Source organism: Cydia amplana, chromosome 18 (genome assembly GCF_948474715.1).
Source record: "Cydia amplana chromosome 18, ilCydAmpl1.1, whole genome shotgun sequence".
Classification (NCBI taxonomy): domain Eukaryota; kingdom Metazoa; phylum Arthropoda; class Insecta; order Lepidoptera; family Tortricidae; genus Cydia; species Cydia amplana.
Genome location: NC_086086.1, coordinates 16,585,492 through 16,597,533, shown reverse-complemented (window position 1 = coordinate 16,597,533; position 12,042 = coordinate 16,585,492). Strand labels below are relative to the sequence as shown.

Below are 12,042 nucleotides of genomic sequence, written 5' to 3'. Positions count from 1 at the left end.
CCTAAGCCCCCCCGTGCGCCCTCTGGCGCCGGCAATATTGTAACGGTTTCTTATTCCGGTACGTAATATACCTATTTCCTTATGATGGTTCTTAGCTATAATTGATAAAAATCGATCCAGAAATTTGAAGAGTATTAGCTCTTTTCAAAAGTGATAAAAGATTTTTTTAACATTTTTAAGTTAATAGATATGTTCTCATTTGCCCGTGTGTCTCACACGTACCCATACATCCACGGACATTAAGATAAATATAGCTGCCTAACATCATTATTTTGTTATCAAAGTGTCCGTTGGGATTGGCCTCCTGATTGGTCTAGTCAGTCAAATACCTTATCCTATGTGAACATTGGTGTTGTACTGACCGACGACATTGAGCTGCACGAAGTGGCTCATCTTGGGCTCGGTGCCGACCTGGCACTCGTACACGCCGGCGTCGCGGGCCTGCACGTACTTCACCTGAAACCGACATACATTTACATCATCAACAACGAGTTGGGATAACATTTCTAGCATAGAATACTTAGTTACCTATCAGTTCTTGAATATGAACATAAATTGAATATTAAATAGCAAGCAAGCTTTTTGAAAAAGCCTTACAATGTACCAAGAAGACAAGGTTCATTTAATATTCTTAATGTAAACCATGTAAGTATATGTAATAATTTGTGCTTCCATTATAATTCATTTGTATTATGGAAAATTATGACACAAAAGTCTGTGTGAAAAAATTAACGATAGTAATGACTAGCTACAGATCTACTGCAGGGGCTGGGTGTAGTGTAGCCACACACCTGCAGCGTCCAGGTGTCGGTGGCCTCGACCAGGAACGCCTGGAAGCGTTCGTCCGCGATGAACGTGAAGCGGTCCACGGTGAGGATGTGCGCGTCGCGGCGCCGGATCCACGACACCGACTTGTTGCTCAGCTGCCGCACCTGGAACGTAACATCAACATACTTATAGATACCATACGTTAGAAGTCAGAACTGTGATGTTGCTGGTAAATATAAAAAATATTTGGGAATTGCGTTACACAGCTCGACTTAGCCCCAAAAATAAGCGAAGCTTGCACTCTATGGGGACTAGTCATCTCTGTTACCGTGGAACATAGATTACCGTGGTAGGCGTGCGTCCTCAACTGCGCTGTGATGTTTTTGGTGTGTAACAGCGGGATCGAAGTAAGGGCCAGAGCATAGCCATGCGTAGAGGGCTAGGAACATTTTATGACTGATACCTTGCAAGGTTGCAAGGTAAGGTTGCGCTGCTTTGATGTTGCTGGGAGCAGGAGAAGTATGGGCAGATGTAGAGCCGTCACATCTGGGGCCCGTTTCTCAAAAGCTTGTAACTTGTAATACAAGCGGATGTCACTTTTTGACAGCTTTTGTTAGAAAGGGACTTCCACTTGTATCTAAGTTGGTGTGAGTTTTACCTTGCAGGGCAGGTAGGCGTGTGTCCCCAGTTGCGCTGTGATGTTGTTAGGCGCGGCGGGGTCGAAGTAGGGGCCGGTGTAGAGGCCCACGTAGCGGCGCGCGCGGCCCGCGCCCGCGCCCGCGCCCGCGCCGCCGCTCCCCGCCTCGCCGCACGACAACACTGCAATTTATACACGAACGTCAATCACAATTTGTTATGGTATCTGCCATAGTAAAACTAACATTATGAGCAAAAAAAAAATGCAATACAAAAGCGTCGCTGGAATTTTACCACCATATTCGTAAAATTTTTGTTAAATTAGGTATGTCCCTTTGGTGGCGCTACTGCGCCAAAATTCCCTTTCGACCTTTTTTTAAAATGAAAACTCTACGGTGACTGGCCACCTAGACATGACGCTGACATATTGACATACTGACAACAGACTTCATTCTTAAAAAAATAATTACCGCAAAGATACACAGAAACGATTTAATTTATTATTCCGCCTTTCCGCATATAAATATAATTATAACCCGCTAAATATCGCTCCCGCCGCATATTGATACTCGTAACAAGAAACCGCCAAGATTTAGTGGACAAGGACTACGGACGAACGGGGTAAGTCATCTGCGAGTATAAATTTCCTTTTAGAACCGCCTCGCAGTATCGGCTCCAGCTCCCGGAATTTCCCGTATCAAAATTCTAAAAGTCTACGACAATCTTATCACCCTTTCTAACAAAACAAAAATGTCAAAATGACGAATAAGGACAAAATATTATCAAGGGCTTCTTAGACTATGAATAACTTAGTTTATGAATAACGCCATTAGTGTTTTACTGTAAGTAACTATTTTTTATACCTAATCTAATAGTTTTGAAAAATAACATAATATTAGACTAATTGGACTATAATAAAATAAAATAAAAAGAATCTTCACATTTCACATCCTTTCTTTGTCTGAAATTTATTGTCTTTTAACTTGTAATAAGTAGGTTCATATAATTAGAACTAATCACATTTATATAGTTAATGTATTTATTATACGCATAGTTAGAAAAGCAAATAGGTACTTATAGTATGTAATCCCATAAATGAAAAGTACATTGCTAAGTAGGTACCTAATGAAAGAGAGTTTTAAGAAACTCTGTGTAGGTTCTATAATCTGCTCAATTAGCTGATAGGCCGGTTACTAAACTTTAAATTGTTCGAGAGCATCACATTATATCCTACAGTATATTTGTGTTTGGAATATAATAGAACACTATTTTGTGAATGTATGTGTAAAGTAATCTCTAAAAAATATATTGAGATTTTTGGAAAAAAAAAAATTAAAAATTTAGTTTTTAAAAAGATGTGAACATCAAATTCTACAGTAGCGATTTTTTGTTCAAAAGGCATAACTAAATATTTTACACTGTAAGTAAAATATGCACCACTTTTTTAGTGGTGCATACGTCATGAGCAATAAAAATGTTTGAAATAAATAATTACAATACAACATTAATTAAACACTTGGTGATTTTCCACTATATTGTTACGCCAATTATTGTACTCAATCTAATAAAATAAAAAACCAGGGGATTTTATTTTTACTATTTTTTAAACAATTATAACGTATTTTACCCCACGCGCATTAATTCTACAGTATATTTTTTTAATGCACCATACAGCCTGTAATTAATGTTATCACAACGTCAAAGAATCTCCTATTAATACAATGAGCTTTTGTCACAATTGTAAAAATGGCTATCGTTAAATTATTTAAATGATCGGCGCGGGGCGGGAGGGGAAGCGATGGCGATACCTCAAGGCCGCACGGCCGCAAAGCAACGGATTGGATAGGATGAAGGTATCTTAGGGCGGTTACAGAGTAGGGTTTTATACGAGCGTACGCGTACAGTCACCAGCAATTAAATGTCTGCTAGTGCACGAAAATACTAACGACCTTTTTTCCTACGTCCAGTTCTAGGTCAACTGGACGTAGGAAAAAAGTGTCAAACAAGTGACAAAAGTGACGTTTTTGAAGAAACGTCACTCTTGACACTTGTATGGATGGGATATGTCAGGGTCAAACAAGTGAGAAAAGTGACGTTTGTTTTTAAGAAACGTCACTTTTGACACTTGTATGGATGGGATATGTCGGTGTCAAACAAGTGACAAAAGTGACTTTTTTTTAAAGAAACGTCACTTTTGACATGTATGTATGGGATATGTCAGTGTCAAACAAGTGACAAAAGTGACTTTTTTATTTAAAGAAACGTCACTTTTGACATGTATGGATGGGCTATGTCAGTGTCAAACAAGTGGCAAAAGTGACGTTTTTTTTTTAAGAATCGTCACTTTTGACACTTGTTGACACTGATATATCCGATCCATATCGTTTCTATAACTAATATTTGACGTATCTCAACTGACCTAAGTTTAAAATGTATAAATTGCGAAACTTGTAACGACATGTGTCCCACGTTTAGCTGACCTAAGTTTAAAAAGTCTACCGTACCGCGAAGAAATTCAAAGGTGTATGTGAAGTCCCCAATCCGCATTGGGCTAGCGTGGGGACTACCGTACGAAACTGATAATTTTATTTAACATCACGATTTTTGGTCGTTCATGAACTGTCAAAAGTGACGTTTCTTCAAATAAAAACGTCACTTTTGACACTTGTATGGATGGGATATGTCAGTGTCAAACAAGTGACTAAAGTGACGTTTTTTTTTAGAAACGTCACTTGACACTTGTATGGATGGGATATGTCAGGGTCAAACAAGTGAGAAAGGTGACGTGTTTTTAAGAAACGTCACTCTTGACACTTGTATGGATGGGATATGTCAATGTCAAACAAGTGACAAAAGTGACTTTTTTTTAAAGAAACGTCACTTTTGACAAGTATGGATGGGCTATGTCAGTGTCAAACAAGTGACAAAAGTGGCATTTTTGAAGAAACGTCACTCTTGACACTTGTATGGATGGGATATGTCAGTGTCAAACAAGTGACAAAAGTGACGTTTTTTATGAAACGCCACTATTGACACTTGTATGGATGGGATATATCGGTGTCAAACAAGTGACAAAAGTGACTTTTTTTTAAAGAAACGTCACTTTTACATGTATGGATGGGATATGTCAGTGTCAAACAAGTGACAAAAGTGACTTTTTTTTAAAGAAACGTCACTTTTGACATGTATGGATGGGCTATGTCAGTGTCAAACAAGTGACAAAAGTGGCGTTTTTGAAGAAACGTCACTCTTGACACTTGTATGGATGGGATATGTCAGTGTCAAACAAGTGACAAAAGTGACGTTTTTTATGAAACGCCACTATTGACACTTGTATGGATGGGATATATCGGTGTCAAACAAGTGACAAAAGTGACTTTTTTTAAAGAAACGTCACTTTTACATGTAAGGATGGGATATGTCAGTGTCAAACAAGTGACAAAAGTGACTTTTTAAAGAAACGTCACTTTTGACATGTATGGATGGGCTATGTCAGTGTCAAACAAGTGACAAAAGTGACGTTTTTGAAGAACATTCACTCTTGACACTTGTATGGATGGGATATGTCAGGGTCAAACAAGTGAGAAAAGTGACGTTTGTTTTTAAGAAACGTCACTTTTGACACTTGTATGGATGGGATATGTCGGTGTCAAACAAGTGACAAAAGTGACTTTTTTTTAAAGAAACGTCACTTTTGACATGTATGTATGGGATATGTCAGTGTCAAACAAGTGACAAAAGTGACTTTTTTATTTAAAGAAACGTCACTTTTGACATGTATGGATGGGCTATGTCAGTGTCAAACAAGTGGCAAAAGTGACGTTTTTTAGAAACGTCACTCTTGACACTTGTATGGATGGGCTATGTCAGTGTCAAACAAGTGACAAAAGTGACGTTTTTGAAGAAAAGTCACTTTTGACATGTATGGATGGGCTATGGCAGTGTCAAACAAGTGACAAAAGTGATGTTTTTGAAGGAACGTCACTCTTGACACTTGTATGGATGGGATATGTCAGGGTCAAACAAGTGAGAAAGGTGACTTTTTTTTATTAATATTGACTTTCAAAGTATTGTCATTAGGCTTTTTGAACGTAGCTATTTTGAGCGTAGCAGTTTTAAAAGTATTGGTCTCAAATTATTTGTTATTTATTTTGATTTCTCGCAAAGCACTTGTTATTATTCCAATATTTTTTTGATAACACGTGTTAAATAAACAGATAATTGTAGAAATATAAAATTTTCGAGTGTAGGATGAATAAACATATTTTTTAAGCATAAAATAAAAAATAAAAAATCATAATAAATAGATCTCACGGTATCCGAGTGGTGCAAATTTCCATATCAATTGAGATTAATATTATGACCTAATCATCAAATTTTCGAATTGTGTAGGAATTTTTAAGTTACATTTATATCGATTATTTAAAAAAAAACTATAGATTGAGCTTACTGTACACAGCTCACAGGAAACTCTCGGGATTTCTTTGTTATTAATCATGAACTAACTTAAGACATATAATTGATACATTATCCCGACTGTATGACTTAGTCTGTATAGTGTTCTAGATATTGACCCTAGGGTCATTAATTTCATGAAGAGCTCAATTACGGTACTGGAGATAATCGTATCGTGGGCATCTGTAAACCCTAAATATTGATTAGGAAAAGCTTTCGAAACTGTACGAATTAATGCAAGCAAAATTTTTTCTTCCCCCGCCTATGAGAATGTAGAAACAAGGAGGGACACAATAAAATTATATGATGTAAGAAGCTGAATAACGCGCATAAGAGATTTTAGGTATTATGTTGTTCTCCCTGCAGTCACAATGCATTCGCAACAAGTTGTTAACGTTTATTGCGCAAATAATATAAAATTACAGGAATAAATACGAATCAAGCACATTATTATGAATCGTAAAACACAAGCGAGCGAAATTTAGTTGAATGCAGTCGTAATAAGTTCTTAACGTTTACTGTTTTGTTCAACGAATGTTGATATACTTACAAATTACACGAATAAATACGAATACTCAAGCATCATTATGAATCATAAAGTTCAGGCCGGCATTTAGTAAAGTTCATTCGGCTATCGACCTCGCCTTTCAGCAGCCAGTGTAGAGTGTACACACACAGGTTTGCGCTATCTCGCCATTATGAGCGCAAAAACAATGGCGCGGAATCAATTGTCACATTGTGGAAAGTTCCAAATAGCGGGGCTGTCGCTCAATCAAGTCGAGGTCGATCACACGCGTCGCGGCTATCAGGGCGATTTCATTTTGTTTTTAATTTTAATGTCGTAATGAACGCCCGCCTGACATTGAGCTATGCGATATACTTAGGTAGGTAAGTGATATCTGTTATCGCTGGAATAATTATTTTACTATCCATCTCATCTTTTCAGCAATCAATCTACACAGGAGAGCGATTCCATCTTTATAATCTGGTTATGAAATTGTTATGGATAGCTTCGACATTCACGTTTACACTATCTCACCATTTTGAGCGGCAAAAACAATGGAGCGGATTGTCGCATTGTGGAAGTTATAAGTTGCGGCCGTCACTCATGCAATCACGGCGGTCGATCACACGATTCACACGCGTATCGCGGCAATCAGGGTTGCATATTGTTTTAATATCGTGTAATGGACGATTTTGTTACGTTATTTATGGTGGCGTCGTCTACTAGGTACCTGTCCTGTCCTTAAAAACGCGTACATCACAATGACAATCCAAACAGGCTGTTGTCGCGGCGTGCCACGTGTAAAATGAGTATTGTTTATCTTGAAATTCCAGCTGAAAGCCTCAGCTAAAAGGCTTGCTAAACTTACATAGGTACATTAATTAATATTGATCTTTTTCGCTGGGGTAGGCTGACTAATGTAATAACTTTATACATAAGGGATAACTAGTGTTGGAGATTATCAGGATTTAGGCGTGTCGGCCTCGGCCTACACCCGTCAAGTTTGAGACTACTTCAATATTTAACGAGATGTAATGCATAGGTACTCGTGTTTCGCCCATTAGGTACTTTATAATTATTTGGCCTTTTACGATTCGCGACACTTCTTTAGCCATATTTTGTTGCAATATTTTCAAGGTGAGTGGATACCTTTTCAATGACGTTATATAATTATTGTAGATGTAGTTTCGGCTCTGCGTTGATGAATCACTCAGTCAGTCAGTCAGGACACATGCATTTTTATAATTATATAGATATATAAAATGTTTGATTGGCTTTTTTATTTCTGGTCGATTTTTTTTTCGTCAGATTTTGAATGAATAAGGAAGTTGACAGTGAGACAGTTGTCAACGCTGCAACAGTACCTACACTGCTGCTGGCGTTATCCAAGCGTTACTTCATTGGAACTGGCACCAAAAAAATATGCACATAGTGGCCAAGAGCCATATATGTAAGATCTTTGCAGTGCTGTATGTACCTATAGATACACAGTGAGCAGTGGCGAAGAAATGAATACCTACACGACACTGTACAATTGCTCGGAAGTATTAGTCCAGTCAACTGACAACAGAAAACGAACTGACTCTGCATTTTGTTTAGCTCAGCCTTCACCCACACTGCTTCGAGCGAGCATATTCAATATAAATTGATCCCGAGATTCGTAAGAACTATGCGTGATCGGAGCTCAGAGTCATAATGGCTGGTTTATGGCCATCGTCCACACAACAGGCTAAATTGTAAACTTTATTCCGAAGGCGTAATACCCACGGTCAGTTAAATTGCTGTTACCTATGTGTGGGAAGTGCAAATGCAAAAGAAGCGATTGTTGGCGATACGTCAGCGATAGAATACAGGCGAGGGTAAATGCTTCCGTTGAGGCCGCACGCACGCATCCGCATATCAGTTCGCTTAAACATATGTGTGGGTTTTTAAAATAGGTCAGTAAGGCTACTGGGTGTATTGTCGTCACGCAAATACCGTTTCATGAGACCTTTCTTATTATTATAAATTTATATCTTTAGACTGGTTTTTGTGAAAATGTAGCGTATTTGTCAATCATTTTTTCACAAAACGAATTGTTTGATGCATGCGGACCACATTTTTATTGAAGATCAAATGTCGGTAAGAAACCAAACAAGAAAATTGCAAATAAAATGAGGAAAATTATATGAAATTATAATGCAAATCACTAGTGATTTGCACTCATGCTGCTGTGCTGTTGTATTTTAGGAACATTACGCTAAAAACAAAAAAAAAACAACGGGTTGCACTCCGGGAGTGCCGACAGAAGTGAAAACTCAATGACTAGTCCAAAATGTCTGCAGCACTATGTATAATTGACCCATCCTCCTTTCTATTGAAAAACTTTAGTTCCGAAATTGCTGGCCAGTGAGCTTAAATTTGTAGCGTTCATTGTTTAAAATTCGAATAGAAATTGTAAAATTAACTTGCAGACCTCGCATCTAAATATATTTGGTCATGATATTTTGAGTTTTATTTACCAGTACTAGAGTTCACTTTTATTAGCGATTTCATCAAGATGTAGCTTTATTGAATTATATTGGAGTGATATAAAGTTAGAATGTAACTGTGAGATCCTCGTATTTCAGCCCGTACAAGATTAGAAAATTGAGCTTTATTGCTTAATATAAAAGTCCAGTTTTAAATAATTGACCTGATTATGATACGTTATGACTAAAGTTCTTTAGTGAATAAAAACGAAACAGCAGGCTCAGGCATACATTTTCGCCGCGCGGTAGAAAGAGAGGGTTACGCCTTACGCCTTACGCTGTCTCGAGTTTAACATTTTTTCCCCACCTCAAAAAGTGCACAGCGCCGCTAAAGAAATTTTCACTTCAAAAATTAGATAATACAAGAGTATTCGTACTATTCTTAGAGCTGGATAATTAAGACGTAGATTTTACTGCGTTCTTTTAACTGTCAAATAAATAGATAGTGACATTGGCTATACGTAATTAAAAAACAAACATACCTATCTTATCTTAAACCTTTAAACGAGCAATTCTTGTTTATTTATTTATTTATATACTAGCTGTTGCCCGCGACTTCGTACGCGTGGATTTGTATATTGGTGGTTATATATTCTACATTAGCTTAGAACATTATGCAGCAAAAGATAGCAGCAGGGACTGTTAATCATTTGTTAATTATTATACACAACCTGGCTACGAAGTTTCAAGCCCCTAACTGAATAAAACTGTTCTCGATATAATCCCTCTCAACCCCCAGCATATTTTCAAGTCCACTATTTAGTAAAACCTACTACCTATTAACTACCTATTTACGAAGTTTGAAGTTCCTAGCTTTAAATACAGTTTGAACTCTCTACCAACTTTCAACCCCTTCTTAAACCTTTTAGGGGATGAATTTTTAAAAAAGCTGAAATTAGTTTTCATGTATTTTAATAATATGCCCTTATACAAAGATTCAAGTCCCGCACACAAAAAATTGTTTCATCTCCATACAAATTTTCAACCCCTATTTAACCCTTTTAAGGGATGCATTTTTAAAAACGCTGAAAACACTTTTCTTGTATATTTATTATATGCCCTTATACAAAGATTCAAGTCCCGCACTCAAAAAGATATTTGATGTGCATACAAATTTTCAACCCCTTTTTCACCACCTTGGGGGATGAATTTTCAATAACGCTGAAATTACTTTTCTTGTATTCTAATAATATGCCTTTATGCAAAGATTCAAGTCCCGCACTCAAAAGAATGTTTGATCTCCATGCAAACTTTCAACCCCTATTTCACCACCTTGGGGGATGAATTTTCAAAAACGCTGAAATTACTTTTCTTGTATTCTTATAATATGCCCTTGTACAAAGATTCAAGTCCCGCACTCAAACGAATATTTGGTGAGCACACAAACTTTCAACCCCTTTTTCACCACCTTGGGGGATGAATTTTCAAAAACGCTGAAATTACTTTTCTTGTATTCTAATAATATGCCTTTATGCACAGATTCAAGTCCCGCACTCAAAAGAATGTTTGATCTCCATGCAAAATTTTAAACCCCTATTTCACCCCCTTGGGGGATGAATTTTCAAAAACGCTGAAATTACTTTTCTTGTATTCTTATAATATGCCCTTATACAGAGATTCACGTCCCGCACTCAAAAAATATTTGATGTGCATACAGACTTTCAACCCCTTTTTCACCACCTTGGGGGATGAATTTTCTAAAACGCTGAAATTACTTTTCTTGTATTATAATAATATGCCTTTATGCAAAGATTCAAGTCCCGCACTCAAAAAAATGTTTGATCTCCATACAAACTTTCAACTCCTATTTCACCACTTTGGGGGATGAATTACCAAAAACGCTGAAATTACTTTTCTTGTATTTTTATAATATGCCCTTATACAAAGATTCAAGTCCCGCACTCAAAAAAATATTTGATGTGCATACAAACTTTGAACCCCTTTTTCACCACCTTGGAGGATGAATTTTCAAAAACTCTGAAATTACTTTTCTTGTATTCTTATAATATGCCCTTATACAAAGATGCAAGTCCCGCACTCAAAAAAATTATTGATGTGCATACAAACTTTCAACCCCTTTTTCACCACCTTGGGGGATGATTTTTCAAAAACGCTGAAAATTGTTTTCTTTTCTTTTATTATAATACCTTATTACGAAGTTTGAAGTTCCTAGCTTACAATAAAGTTTGAACCCCAAGACAAACTTTGATCCCCTTTTTAACCCCCTTAGGGGTTGAATTTTTAATAATGTTCAATTAATGTTATTTTTTTATTTTATGTTACGCGTTTATAAGAAGTTTCAAAGAATTTGTAATGGAATCCATCCATCCATCTTTCAACCGCTTTTTTAACCCTATTAGGGGATGAATTTTTAAGAACGCTGAAATTACTTTTTTTGTATTTTAATAATATGCCCATACACAAAGTTTAAAGTCCCGCACTCAAATTTTTTTTCGATCTGCATACAAACTTTCAACCCCTTTTTCACCACCTTGGGGGATGAATTTTCAAAAACGCGGAAATTAGTTTTCTTATTTTTTAATAATATACCTTTCTACGAAGTTTCAAATTCCTAGCTTAAAATAAAACGTGTTCCCCATACAACCTTTCATCCCCTTTTTAACCCCCTTAGGGGTTGAATTTTTCAAAATCGCTTCTTATCTCTTGTACCCTTTATAAATGCAACCTAGTGTGCAAATTTCAACTTTCTAGCTTTTGTAGTTTCGGCTCTGCGTTGATGAATCAGTCAGTCAGTCAGGACACTTGCACATTTATATATATAGAATATTTCAGGGATCTCGGAAACGGCTCGAACGATTTCGACGAAATTTGCTATATGGGGGTTTTCGGGGGCGATAAATCAATTTAGCTAGGTCTTATCTCTTGGAAAACGCTAATTTTTGAGTTTTTATATGTTTTCGGAGTAAAGCTCGGTCTCCCAGATATTTATGTCTTAAAATTTAAATCACATTTGTTACCATGAAAATAAGGATGTGTAATTGTGTACAGATATATTTGGCCACTTTGGCCGTTAATAATGAGGCTATATGTAGGTAAAAATCCCAAACACCTGACAAGTCTTTCCGTCCGCCTATTGAACAGTTTGTAAACTTTACATATAAGTAATAAGAGTGACACAAAGCGCATCCAACTTTTCCATCGCTGCTC

At 36.9% G+C, this 12,042-nt stretch overlaps 1 protein-coding gene across 1 annotated transcript in view; it reads right to left on the bottom strand.

Annotated features, from left to right (window-relative positions):
* Positions 1–12,042, bottom strand: part of LOC134656633 (hemicentin-2-like) — a 220,411-nt gene that overhangs the window by 3,758 nt on the left and 204,611 nt on the right. The window contains exons 3-5 of the mRNA XM_063512190.1: positions 1,427–1,587; positions 792–932; positions 363–456 (exon numbers count right to left, since the gene is read on the bottom strand). Coding sequence (XP_063368260.1) covers positions 363–456; positions 792–932; positions 1,427–1,587 — 396 coding nt within the window. The remainder of the gene's footprint in view (positions 1–362; positions 457–791; positions 933–1,426; positions 1,588–12,042) is intronic.